The sequence below is a fragment of the Lithobates pipiens genome, unplaced genomic scaffold (assembly GCF_037356315.1).
Source record: "Lithobates pipiens isolate NorthernLeopardFrog02 unplaced genomic scaffold, aLitPip1_a1.2 Scaffold_23, whole genome shotgun sequence".
NCBI lineage: Eukaryota > Metazoa > Chordata > Amphibia > Anura > Ranidae > Lithobates > Lithobates pipiens.
Window position 1 is genome coordinate 225,323,868 of NW_027507785.1, and position 14,294 is coordinate 225,338,161.

General features: G+C 45.2%; 2 protein-coding genes across 3 annotated transcripts in view; one reads left to right on the forward strand and one right to left on the reverse strand.

Annotated features, from left to right (window-relative positions):
• The window catches only part of LOC143928172 (uncharacterized), a 195,949-nt gene extending 185,240 nt beyond the window's left edge, over nucleotides 1-10,709 (forward strand). For both annotated transcript variants that reach the window (XM_077452872.1, XM_077452873.1), the window contains one exon: nucleotides 10,610-10,709. In XM_077452872.1, the coding sequence (XP_077308998.1) occupies nucleotides 10,610-10,694 (85 nt within the window). In that variant the 3' untranslated portion in view covers nucleotides 10,695-10,709. The remainder of the gene's footprint in view (nucleotides 1-10,609) is intronic.
• The window catches only part of PLPPR5 (phospholipid phosphatase related 5), a 431,124-nt gene continuing 427,515 nt past the window's right edge, over nucleotides 10,686-14,294 (reverse strand). The window contains exon 6 of the mRNA XM_077452875.1: nucleotides 10,686-11,334. Within this exon, the coding sequence (XP_077309001.1) occupies nucleotides 11,302-11,334 (33 nt within the window). The 3' untranslated portion in view covers nucleotides 10,686-11,301. The remainder of the gene's footprint in view (nucleotides 11,335-14,294) is intronic.

A 14,294-nucleotide genomic window follows, 5' to 3' on the forward strand; every position in this document is an offset into this window, starting at 1 on the left:
CGAGTGCATCAGATCGCACCGCTGCTATTTGCAACATATGTCTCAAGCGTATCTCACATGGCCAAAACATCAGCCGCTTGGGCACCACATGCTTGACCAGACATATGTTGACCTGCCATGCAGCTCGTTGGCAAGCGTACCTCAAAGACCCACACCAAAGAACAAAGCGGACCTCTCCTTGCCCCTCATCAGCTGGCATCTCCAACCCCACTAGACCTTCAGTCCTCTCTGAAACCTGCTCTGAGAGGAATGAAGGTGTAGAATTAGGTGTGTCACAGCCAAGTACTTCCGGGAACTCTGCTAGTGGTACATCCACATCCGATTATAGCAGGCAAATGTCCCTGCCCCAGCTGCTGGACCGGCGGAAGAAGTTTACTCCCAGCCATCCACATGCCCAGCGGTTGAATGCTAGCTTGGCTAAATTGCTAGCACTTCAACTGCTGCCTTTTCAGTTGGTAGACTCGGCCCCCTTCCGTGAGTTTGTACAATGTGCGGTTCCTCAGTGGCAGGTCCCCAAACGCCACTTTTTCTCACAGAAGGCGATTCCGGCTCTCTACCGGCATGTGGAAGGAAATGTCCTTGCCTCGCTGGACAGGGCGGTCAGCGGTAAGGTGCATATTACCGCTGACTCATGGTCCAGCAGGCATGGACAGGGACGTTACCTGTCTTTCACGGCCCATTGGGTCACTCTTCTGGCTGCTGGGAAGGATGCAGGACAAGGTGCAGTAGTGTTGGAGGTTGTTCCGCCACCATGCCTCCAAAATGCTACTATTGGTTGTGACACACCTCTCTCCTCCACCCCCTCCTCTTCTTCTTCCTCCATGGCCTCTTCCAGTGCTCTGTCCTCAGAACCAGCGGTGCTCCGTAGGCGTTGCAGGGGCTACGCAAGTACGCAGGCAAAACGATGCCATGCCGTGCTTGCGCTGGTTTGTTTGGGGGACAGGAGCCACACTGGGGCGGATGTTTTGTCAGCTCTGCAGGGGCAGGCCGAGACGTGGTTGACGCCACTCCAGCTTAAGCCAGGAATGGTGGTTTGCGACAATGGCACCAACCTCCTCTCCGCCTTCCGACAGGGACAACTGACCCATGTGCCCTGTGTAGCTCATGTCCTTAACCTGGTGGTGCAGCGGTTCTTGGGCAGGTACCCCGGCTTACATGATGTCCTGAAGCAGGCCAGGAAAGTCTGTGTGCATTTCCGCCGATCATTTAATGCCTGTGCTCGGCTGGCTGAGCTCCAAAAGGAGTTGAACCTGCCCAAGAACCGCCTTATATGTGACATGCCCACCAGATGGAACTCAACATTGGCCATGCTGCAGCGGCTGCACACGCAGCAGAGGGCCATCAATGAGTACCTGTGCGACTACGGCACCAGGACAGGGTCAGGGGAGCTTGGTTTTTTCTCACCACGCCAGTGGGGCATGATCAGGGATGCATGCACTGTCCTGTCACCGTTTGAGGAGGCCACAAGGATGGTGAGCAGTGACAGTGCATGCATCAGTGACACTGTACCTCTTGTCCACCTCTTGGAGCATACGCTGCGTGGAATAATGGACAGGGCACTTGAGGCAGAACAGAGGCAGGAAGAGGAGGACTTCCTTGCCTCTCAAGGCCCCCTTTATCCAGACAGTGTTCCTGCTGTGCCACCCATCACACAGGAAGAGGGTGAGGAGGAGGAAGAGGAGGAGGAGGATGATTGTGTCAGCATGGAGGTGGAGGCTGGCACTCAGCATCAGCATCAGCAGTCTTATAGGGATGATTTACAGTCCCAAGAAACACGTGGACTTGTACGTGGCTGGGAGGAGGTAGCTGCGGATCATGTTGTCCTTAGTGACCCAGAGGACTCCGGACCGAATGCCTCAGCTAACCTACGCTGCATGGCCTCCCTGATCCTGCAAAGCCTGCGGAAGGATCCTCGTATTCTTCGGATCAAGGAGAGGGACCATTACTGGCTGGCCACTCTCCTTGATCCACGGTACAAGGGTAAGGTTGCCGACCTTATCTTGTCATCGCAGAGGGAGCAGAGGATGAGACATCTCCGGGAGGCCTTGCAGAAAGCTCTGTGCAACGCGTTCCCAGAGACTGGGAGGTCACAAACTCCTGGTCCTGGACAACGTGTTGCTGAGGCATCAGTCAGAAGGAGCGGTGGAGAAGGTGGCCGTCTGACTGATGCTTTCAGACAATTTTTTAGTCCGCAGCCCCAAGGTATGATTGGTTCCAGCACCCATCGCCAGCGTCTAAGTTACATGGTGCAGGAATACCTAGGGGCAAGGTCAGACTTGGACACCTTTCCCACCGAAAATCCTCTGGCTTACTGGGTCTTGAGGATGGATCACTGGCCAGAGCTTGCACAGTATGCAATTGAGCTACTGGCCTGTCCTGCATCCAGCGTTCTTTCGGAACGCACCTTCAGTGCTGCTGGTGGCTTTGTTACCGATCACAGGGTGCGCCTGTCCACCGAATCAGTTGATCGACTGACCTTCATCAAGATGAATCAGTCTTGGATCACCCACAGCTACCAAGCACCTGAAGCTGATGTAACCGAATAATTTTTTTTAAATATCACATCCCTTCAAGACTGCCTATGCTGATGCTGAGTGACTGTCCTGTTATGTTGATTGTCTATCCTCTTCCTCCTCCGCTGATATGTTGGAAGAACATTTTTGGTTCTGGGTGATGCCAGCAGCCCAATTTTTCTGCCCCTGTTTAACAGGGGCGTTTAAGTACAATTTTTGATGCAATTCTTTGCAGCAGGGCTAATTCCTGCAATAAAACTAGAGTATATGGCAGAGGTTGCAGTGTGATGGCACCAGCACCAGTGCCTAAGGCCCAATTTTTCTGCCCCTGTTTAACAGGGGCGCTTAAGTACAATTTTTGATGCAATGCTTTGCAGCAGGGCTAATTCCTGCAATAAAACTAGAGTATATGGCAAAGGTTGCAGTGTGATGGCACCAGCACCAGTGCCTAAGGCCCAATTTTTCTGCCCCTGTTTAACAGGGGCGTTTAAGTACAATTTTTGATGCAATGCTTTGCAGCAGGGCTAATTCCTGCAATAAAACTAGAGTATATGGCAGAGGTTGCAGTGTGATAGCACCAGTGCCTAAGGCCCAATTTTTCTGCCCCTGTTTAACAGGGGCGTTTAAGTACAATTTTTGATGCAATGCTTTGCAGCAGGGCTAATTCCTGCAATAAAACTAGAGTATATGGCAGAGGTTGCAGTGTGATGGCACCAGTGCCTAAGGCCCAATTTTTCTGCCCCTGTTTAACAGGGACATGTAATTACAATTCTTGATATAATATTTCACAGGAGGGCCCCTTCCTGTGCCCACCCAGAGTAACGGTGAGGACTTATAGTGTTGTGGCACCAGCACCACAACCACCAAAGGTCAATTTTTCTACCACTGTTCAACAATGGCATGTAATTACAATTCTTGATATAATCGTTCACAGCAGGGCGCTCCAACGCCCACCAAGAGTCACTTTGAGGGCTTACAATGTTGTGGCAAAACCAACACCTTGTTCCGCCATTTCTGCAGAGCATATAGCCCCTACTTTCAAACATCCAACTTACAAACATCTCCTACTTGCAAACGCAAGGAGACAGCAGAAAGTGAGATGAAAAAAGATGGACGACAAAACAAATTATACAGGGGTGATAACCCTTCCCTATGTTTTCCAAAAAGCTTAAAAATAGTTTTTTTGACTGGAGCTACACTTTAAAAATGTACCAGTTGAAAATTACAAACAGATTCAACTTACCACAATAAACCTACACAGTCCCTGTCTTGTTTGCACCGCCTGTATACTGCTGTTCTGAGTATATAGGGCCTGGGGGCCACACGCATTTCCTTTTTTTAATATGGGTACAGGGTTCCCCTTAATATGCGTACAAGACCCAAATAGGCTGGTAATGGGCAGGGAGGGCTACCCATGCCATTTTTCTGAATGATTTTCAACCATATTGCAGGAACCAGATATAACATTAAAACCGCAAGCAGTTTTAAATGGTGTTATTTCCGTTTAATGTCATCTTGTGCAGGGACTGTTCTAAACACGGGAAACACGTGGCACTTCACAGGCATACTACAGACACCCCCCAGGCACCATATTTAAAGGAATATTTCACTTTTTTTTTTTCACTTTAATCGTCATTAAAATCAGTGCTCCCGCCAAAACGGCCATTTTTAAAACTTTATCTTGCATTGACCCATGTCCCCTGAGGCAGGAGTCAGGTCCCCAAACCCTTTTTAGGACAATATCTTGCATATTAGCCGTTAAAATTAGCACTTTCCATTTCGAACGTTCGAGTCCCATAGACTTCAATGGGGTTCTAACGTTCGTAACGAACGTGGGGTCCGTTCGAAAGTTCTGGTGCGAACCGAACCGGGGGGTGTTCGGCTCATCCCTAGTGGCACGCATGCTCAGATCAAATTCCTAGACCAAAGCTATTGGCTACTAGCCCGAACGTAGTAATTCGTAATGAAATAGCGTCATTACGCTCCGTACGATCGGATTTTCCGACAACTTTGTCCGACCGTGTGTATGGGACACCAGTTTCGGACAAAATCCGATGGATTTTGTTGTCGGAATGTCCGACCGTGTGTACAAGGGCTAAGAGTGCTGTGATCCTGTTAGGGCTACATCACAAGGCATTGAGGTCCTACTTTATCAAACAATAATACATTAAAAATTAAAAATAAGTTTTCACTAATGTGACATTTACCAAACTTTCACTTCTGGTGATTCTTCCTGGTCCATTATAGGACAGCCATTTGAACTCCCAACTTTGGGTTCAGTGTTAGATCATGTTCCCCCCTACATTACAGATTGTAGTAGCACATCTGATGCCTGCATTGCAATATGAGCTAGACACATAGAAAACAATTGTTTTCTATGTGCCCCAGCAGTGACTTGCATTGTCCAGTGTGGAAAAACTCAGGTGACTGCAAATAATGTTAACGCGCCCTTAATTTTAGTAGTAGTTTTGAAGTTATAGCTAGATTAATTGACTGTAGCTTTCATTTAAGTACTTATAAGCATAATTTTTTCCATCAGCTTGCCAGTGCCCTTTAAAGTACAACTCCACTCAAATATTTTTTTTTTTTTTCGAAGTGGACAGTGGGGAAGGTATAGAAAACCTGCCATGTTTTGTTCTTCTTTGTGAAGACAGGAAATTAGGGAAAATTGTATATTTATTGTAAACATTTTTTATGTAAAATAGACAGTGGTGTAAAAGATGGATGCTCGGTCACCGTGTAAAGATATAGATGCCTGTTTTAGCAGTGAAGAGTCCCTGAAAAGGTATAAAACTGATTGGAGAGAGGTGGGTGTTGCTTACAGAATAGTAATGTCTAATCAGTCTTTGGAAGAGCAACTTGAAGCCTGAAACATGGAAAGCATGTGCCCAGGCCTGTCTGGCCTACACAGACAGCCCAATGAGCCAGACTGACAGACTGACACCTGCGAGTTGGAGATTGTAAAGGGGCAAAGTGAGACCACACTGCAACAGACTGGTGCATCTGATTTAGGCAAGTACAGTCTGTAAGTGAGCAGACAAGTCCAGTCTGATGAGTAAAGGAGCCAGTTAGGCAGAGAGGCTGAGGTTGGTTAGTTCTGTTTTAAGGGCGCGTTCACACAATTTGCTGGTGTGATGTGCACCGAATGGCACCACCTGTTACCGCACAGCAGCTTAAGACACCGTGCTGCTGTGCAATGACTTGAATGAAGTGTCACTATATGATACTTCAAATAAAGTTATGAAAAATGCTGAAACTAGCATCACACTGCTCCCCGTTGGAGCCGATACTGCGATAGCCTACAAATTAAAATGGTGAGTTTTCTATGCAAGCTAGTGTGAACATAGCCTTCGGTGGAATAGACAAGGTTGTGTGGAGGCTGAAGGATACTGTTGTTCGTTGTTATGCTTGACAGTCACTCTGTGCCTAGAATACGGTTTTATTTTGATGTCTGGATTAATAAAGGTGAGGAAAAAAAGTAGAAGTTCACCCTAACAATAAAATCTGTAAATGTACAGGCATCTACGATCTAAAGCCGCGTACACACGGGCGGACTGTCTGGCCTACTTAGTCCGCCGAAACACATTTCAGCGGACAGTCCGCTCATGTGTGGGCTTCAGCGGACTTTTTCAGCGTGCAGTCTGGCGGACTAAGTATTTCAGAATTTCCGTAATACTGTCCGTCGGACTCGCATTTCGGCGGACAATCCGCCCGTGTGTATGCCAGTCCACCGTACTTTTGAAATGAGCGGACTTTTCCCGCCCGGAGAAAAGTCCACTCATTTCGAGCGGGTATCCAGGTAGGCGGGGCCCGCAAAGGAGACGTCGCTGGCCCCGCCGCCTGGTATGGACTTAAAGGGGAACCCCAACGGTGAAAAAAATCGGCGTGGGGTCCCCCCCAAGTCCACAACAGACCCTTTTCCGAGCACGCTTTCCGGCCGGCCAGGAAAGAGGGGTGAGCGAGCGCCCCCCCTCCTGAGCCGTACCAGGCTGCGTGCCCTCAACATGGGGGGGTGCCTTGGGGAAGGGGGGGCCGCGCGGCCCCCCCACCCCAAAGCACCTTGTCCCCATGTTGATGAGGACAAGGGCCTCTTTCCGACAACCCTGGCCATTGGTTGTCGGGGTCTGCGGGCGGGGGGCTTATCGGAATCCGGGAGCCCCCTTTAATAAGGGGGCCCCCGGATACTGGCCCCCCACCCTATGTGAATGAGTATGGGGTACAATGTACCCCTACCCATTCACCTGTAAAATAAAAGTACAAAAAAAAACACAACACACGAGATAAAATACTTTATTGCACAGCTCCGGGGGTCTTCCGTCTTCGGGGGTCTTCTCGCCGGACTCCTCCGCTATCTTCTTGTAGCTCTTTTGCTAGCGGAGGAGTCCGGCTTTCTTCCTCGCCGCCGGCCTCTTCTCCCGACTTCGGGGGTCTTGTCCCCCTCTTCGGTTCTTCTGCCGGGCCACCGCCTGTAAAAGAAGAAGAAGAAGAAGAAGAACGGAAGGTGACGGCGGCCACCACCTGTAAAAGAGCTATAAGAAGGCGCGGTGGCCCGGCAGAAGAACCGAAGAGGGGGGCAAGACCCCCGAAGTCAGGAGAAGAGGCCGGCGGCGAGGAAGAAAGCCGGACTCCTCCGCTAGCAAAAGAGCTACAAGAAGATAGCGGAGGAGTCCGGCGAGAAGACCCCCGAAGACGGAAGACCCCCGGAGCTGTGCAATAAAGTATTTTATCTCGTGTGTTGTGTTTTTTTTTTGTACTTTTATTTTACAGGTGAATGGGTAGGGGTACATTGATTCCGATAAGCCCCCCGCCCGCAGACCCCGACAACCAAAGGCCAGGGTTGTCGGGAAGAGGCCCTTGTCCTCATCAACATGGGGACAAGGTGCTTTGGGGTGGGGGGGCCGCGCGGCCCCCCCCTTCCCCAAGGCACCCCCCCATGTTGAGGGCACGCGGCCTGGTACGGCTCAGGAGGGGGGGCACTCGCTCGCCCCCCTTTCCTGGCCGGCCGGGTAGCGTGCTCGGACAAGGGTCTGTTGTGGACTTGGGGGGGACCCCCACGCCGATTTTTTTCGGCGTTGGGGTTCCCCTTTAAGTCCATTCCAGGCGGCGGGGTCAGCGACGTCTCCTTCGCGGGTCTCGCCTACCTGGAGACGCGCTCGAAATGAGCGGACTTTGCTCCGCGTGTGTGGGCGAGTCCGTTCATTTCAAAAGTAGGGTGGATAGTATGGCGGACTTAGTACGCCGTATTAGTCCGCTCAAAAAGTGGTGTGTGTGGTCAAGTCCGTTCATTCGAAAGTATGACGGACTGTCCTTCGGATTGTCTGACGGACTAAGTTGGCCAGACAGTCCACCCCGTGTGTACGCGGCTTTAGACTAACCTATCTAGCAAAGAAGAAATTGCTATACGTACATTTTTTTTAAGCCACTTCGGTCCTGTCCCATGCTGAGTTGTCAGTGGTGGCTTCTCTGTGGAGGTGGAGGCAGCTGACAACGGACATCCCATGGTAACTCTATGGGTAAAGTAATTTTCCATTAATTTCCCAGCCATTATCGGTTGTCTCTTCTGCAGAGCTTCCACCGCTGGAGACCGGACCAGAGCAGCTTTATAAAGGTATGTATAGCGATTTCTTCTTTACAGGGCTAGATAGGTTAGTCTTAGATCATGGGTGCCTTTAGATTTAGAGAAGTTATTGTTAGGGTGAACTTCTACTTTAAACACAAGGTGTTGAGTTGACTGAGCTCTTGCAAAACTTTCCATTTGAAGCTAAAGTCATGCAATGGTTAGAACCCCTGTAAGGTTACTATTTCTTTTATGTGTCTCCCTGGAAATATAATTAAGTATAAGTATCTGTAATGCACACCAAGCAATCCACAAATGATGTGTGCAATGGTTACCAGCCCTTTGGCATCCACAGGGCCCAAGTTCAAATCTCAGAAAAAAGTCAACTTGCACCAGAGACTTTAAAACGCTCTACAAAAATAGCTCTTTTATTTCTACATTGTTAAGCAAATGGCTTAAAACTAGCCTAAAGAATAAAATAGCAACAACATTGTGAACTTGATACAGCTTTTTTTCCAGCGTGGGTATAGACTGTGCTTTAAAAAGAACTGTATAAAGCTCAAGATGTTGCTGCTATTTATGGGATAGTGGAGTTTTTGAAGCTGTTTGTCCAACACTGTATAAATGAAAAAGCTATTTTTTGGATTTTGTTAAGTCTTCTGTGTCTGTACCGTTCTCCCTTATTTTATTGACTTGCTGTCACATACAGTCAGAGGGACAAGAAGTGAGATGACATCTCCCTAATAGAGTCATGTAATAGAGTCAATAAAGACCTGAGAACAGCATTTACTATGCCCATGTCTATCCAAAACTTAAAGAAAAAAAAACTAATGGAGTTTGGCTTTACAGTATATATAAACTCTAATAATTAACTTCTCTTGTGTACCATAAGGAGAAAGCATAGGATAAGTGCCTCTAAATGCAGACTGTAAAAACATGTTTAATATAAGTTAAAAATGCAAGTGGGAGCTCACAAGCAAGAGTAAAGGTATGGCTCATCAATGTGAAATGATCTGGGAAATCCAGTAAGATCGGCACCCAAGGGTCCACCAGAGTCTGCTGTGAAGCCGTGGAGGAAGCCAACCAGGTCCTTCCAAGATGGCCCTGGAAGGCACACGTGAAACGTGGTTTCAGAGCCATCTTGGAAGGACCCAGCTGGCTTCCTCCACAGCTTTACAGCAGACCCTGGTGGACCCTCGGCTAGCGATCTTACTGGATATCCCTCCCAGGTCACTTCACATTGATGAGCCTTGCAATTTGGCATTTTTAACTTTTGTTAAATGTGTTTTTACAATCTACATTTACAGGTGCTTTTCTTATGCTTTCTGCTTGTGTGCTATAGAGAGTCCGCTTCTGCTCTTCTGACAAGCTGCCCTAATGCATTCACCTATTTTAACGTATGGACTTTTTAGGTTGATACTTACTTTGAATGTTTTATGTCTTATATGAGGTTTATATACCTGTTGACGCCTACGATCCTACCTTTTCCCTGTTTCTTATGTGCCATTGACTACTGTACTATTAAAAGGGTGTGATGTATCTGTTCGATAAGTGCTAATCCTGTTGATCCTGCCAGAAATCCAGTTTGCCAGTGATTTTTTGTAACACACTGACAATGCTGCTTCTGCTGTACTAAAATCCCAAAGGAGTCTTATCAGCCCTGAGCAGGTTATCTCTGTGAAGTACAGGACAGTTCCCCCTATGTTATGGAGATAAAGATAGGAGGAGGTGTTCTGTAGACCTTATACACATTTTATGTTTATTACGTCAACACTGCTCCTCTATAGATAAAGTACAGTAAGTGCTGGTTCACACTACAGCAACTTAGGATCCAACTTGTCAGACATCAAGTCACCCCCAAGTCGCTTGACATCAGAAATTCCATTCTAGTTAATGAGAGCCGTCTTAATGTACACTACTGAAGTCGCTCCGACTTCAGGAAAGGTTCCTGTACTACTTCAAGGCGACTTCAATGGAATTCGCCTCCAAGTAGGATTTCCATCTATATTGAAGCGACTTTACAGGAAAATAAATTAGTTTACCCAGGCAAAACCCTCCTTCCCAGAGAGCTGATTATTCTCTGATTGGCCGCAACCAAAGTCACCTGTCCTGGAGCCAACTTTAAGTCACGTTGTAAGTTACTTAAATTCGTGCTGAAGTCGCCTCCAAATCTCCTTGCAAAGTCGCGCTGTAAGTTGGGTTGTCCCTGTGTGAACTGAGCCTTGGCGTTGTCACCTGAGGACAGGAAGTGCATTGCTGGCAGTATCAACAAGTACAAATAAACAGAAAAAGCTTATGGAAAGATATATCTATATACAACCACCACATCTAGTGGACTGGTAAGCTCAATATATTACATTTTTATACTTGGGTTTGGATACGCTTAAAAAAATTGTTTTGGACACATGTAAAGCACAAACCGCCAATTGTAACGCCAGTTACATCTACACACTTTTCAATAGAAAAGGTCCTAAGAGTTTATGTATAATGTTTTGTTTTAGAATTGTTATATGTTTTTTTTCTTCTTTTTCCCCTACAGATTTACAGAAGCAAATGCCAAAGAAGAGATGAACAAAAACCAGCACAATTTCTCTTTGATACACATCAGACAAGAGTCCAAATAAATAAATTTTTAATTATGATACATTAATTATTACAGTAAAAATTTGCATTTTCCCTTCAAAACATAAGCACCAGTCTTGATATAACATAAAGTATAAATCATATAGTGAAATATATAGCAAAATACCATGTGCAAACAGTATTTAGCACAAAACATAAATAAGTTTCTTATTTTTTGTCTTCTGTACAATTTAATTAAAATGAGAGATAGGTCATGCTGTATTAGCTTAAACAAACTTTTTTTTTTTTTCTTAAAGTGAGTGTTAGAAAGTCCAGAGCAAAACATGTGACCTAAAGTAAGGAACTGTATGTACATGGGTGGTTAAAGAGCTTTAAGGATCGGGAATCTTGGAAATTTGACATACTGACTAGTGCACATTTCTAACACACCGTCAATGGTTTTCTGAAAAAAGTAAGGAAAAAAAAAACAAGTTGTGAATACAAAACAACCTTCAGATGCGGACAAAATTGTTGGTACTGTAAAAATCATTAAATAGACCAGATACTGTAGCTTGTACTTCCCGCTCTTGTCAAATATGTCTCGGCTGAGATGAGTGGACTGTGAAGAGGGAGGAGGTCCAGTGCAGAGAAAAGGCATCTGTTTCAACATCATGTGACTTCTGCAAAGGCGGTGATGTGGTTCTAAAGAAACAAAACCAAACAGCAATCAGAATCCATTTCTTGACGAGAGGTTTCAAAAAAATTTTTATTTTGATCCTAATGATGTTTTTGCTACTGTGCAAAATACGTGTCCTCAACCTTTTCGGTGGAAAGGTTTTTTTTTTATTCGCTAATCTCTATTTCTAAATAGCAGATGTAGTTTGCTACATTTTTTGTTACATTAGCAGTACTCTTGGCAGTTCTTTACAGAGTGATCCTGAAACAATAGATTTGTGGTGGGTGGTAGCCTTTTGTGTTTCAGCAAACTGTTCAACAAAGGAGAGAAGTATTGCATTCCATCTGAAAGCTTATCTAAAACCAATACTTTTTTACATTTTTAGATAGAGTGGAGAATGGTTAAAACCCCTATCAGTTTTTGGCAGAATTCCCTTCACTTCCAGTTCCGTAGACACAACATGAAATAGAAGATAAATCCCTTCTCAGAGAGTTGTCACTGAAATAATTGTCCCCGTTGGTGGCAACTCAAAATGTTGTATTTATCCTCACTTTCATTACTGGTGACAGCGGTCTTCGAGACTATCCCCGGAGAAGACCCAGACAGCAACAATAATTAAAACGAAAACCTTTTTCTATCAAAAACAAAGTAAAAACCTTTTGCCTTTCATTTTCAATACATTTTTTCCCTAAGTTTAATTCAAAAACTGAATGTTTTTTTATAGGTGTAATAAAACTGCTATTTGGAAAGCTGATAACATTCAAAGTAAACTTTAACTGCTTTACATATTCAAGGAAAACACCTGTAAGTACTTTGTTATTGTACCAGAGCTCCCTCAGCACCTCAAAGGTGGGATACTCACTAAGGAAATTCAGATTTTATGCTTCAAAGTGAAAGTGCTCATGCCTCCAGTACTGGATTAACATGGCATGGTCCTGTTGGCATACAGTTGCTGAGGCCCAAAGCAACACAGCTCTGCTAGGATCAACTCTAATATTGAACCGATTTCTTGTTTTAATAATCCTAATCCAGAAATATTGGCATATGATAAATACACTGTATGCTCAAAAGTATTGTGACGCCTGCCTTTACACTCACATGAACTTTAATGGAATCCCAGTCTTAGTCCGTAGGGTTCAATATTGAGTTGGCCCACCCTTTGCAGCTATAACGTCTTCAACTCTTCTGGGAATGCTGTCCACAATGTTTAGAAGTGTATCTATGGGAATGTTTCACCATTCTTCGAGAAGCACATTGTAAGGTCAGGAACTGATATTGGAGGGGAAGGCCTGGCTCTCAGTTTCTGCTCTAATTCATCCCAAAGGTGTTCTATTGGGTTGAGGTCAGGACTCATGTCTTTATGAACCTTGCTTTGTGCAAAAATTATTTGGTGGAGGGGGACTATGGCGTGGGGTTGCTTTTCAGGGGTTGGACTTGGCCCCTTAGTTCCAGTGATGGAAACTCTTAGGGGGTCAGCATACCAAGACATTTTGGAGCTCCCAACTTTGTGGGAACAGTTTGGGGATAGCCCCTTCCTGATCCAACATGACTGTGCATCAGTGTACAAAGCAAGGTCCATAAAGACATGCATGAGCAAGTTTGGAGTGGAGGAACTTGACTGACCTGCACAGAGTCTGGACCTCAACCCGATAGAACACCTTTGGAATGAATTCAAGCGGAGACTGTCAGCCAGGCCTCCTTGTCCAACATCAGTGCCTGAGCTCACAAATGTGCTTCTGGAAGAATGGTCAAACATTCATATAGACACACTCCTAAACCTGGTGAACAGCCTTATCAGAATAGTTGAAGCTGTTATAACTATAGGGTGGGCCAACTCAATATTGAACCCTACGGACTAAGACTGGGATGGCATTAAAGTTCATGTGCGTGTAAAGGCAGGCACCCCAATACTTTTGACAATATAGTGTACATTGATATGGGATTAATTTGAGATGGCTGTTATTTCCACTGATGATAGAAAAATATAAGTGACCAATAATTATATAGGGAAGATTGCCCCTTTGCCCTTACTGTCTCTAGATGCAGGTCTACTGTGCCTAATGATAAATTATGCCTTGCATGCCCTTCATCCACAGCGGCATAAAACATGTGTGTCCACTTCTGACATGATGCCAAGTTGCAAATCAAGTGCTCCAGGTTTAGGGGCTTCTGAGACTTAAAGGGGAAGCTTGGTTTCTGCTCAGTTTTGTGTTAACGTATATGTTTTTAAATGGGTGTTTTATATCTTCTTTACTATTTATAAAATATTTTGTTTGGCAAATAACTATTGAAAAAGGGCATCCATGACATTAGGTAATTCATGTATACCTGACTATAAAGTGAACAAAAATATTATATTGTATGTTTTAATACTGAACATAATAAAGGGATTATACAGTATAAAACATCATACATTCCCAAATCAGTTTGTCCTATCTGATTTTATTAAGTAATATTCATTTATGGGACCCTGCCTAATTTTGCACTCTCCAGCTTTAGTAAATAAAGTCTACAGAACAGAGCTCTGCCTATGTAAACAAGTCCTGTCAGTGGGGAAACAATGGATTTTCTTTCCCTGCAGGGAAAGAAATCCACAATTTCCCTTGCCCTAGCTTAACCCCTTCCCAAACAGTATCATTAGTACAGTGACAGTGCATATTTTTTAGCACTGATCACTATATTAGTGTCACTGGTAGGGATGGGCCGAACATCCCCTGGTTCGGTTTGCACCAGAACATACTGAACGAGCAAAATATTCAGCAGAACACCATTAAAGTCTATGGGACACGAACATGAATAATCAAAAGTGCTCATTTTAAAGGCTTATATGCAAGTTATTGTCATAAAAAGCGTTTGGGGACCTGGGTCCTGCCCCAGGGGACATATATCAATGCAAATTTTGCTTTTAAAAAACTGCCCTTTTTTTTCGGGAGCAGTGATTTTTTTAATGCTTAACCACTTGCCGACCAGCGCACGACGATGTACG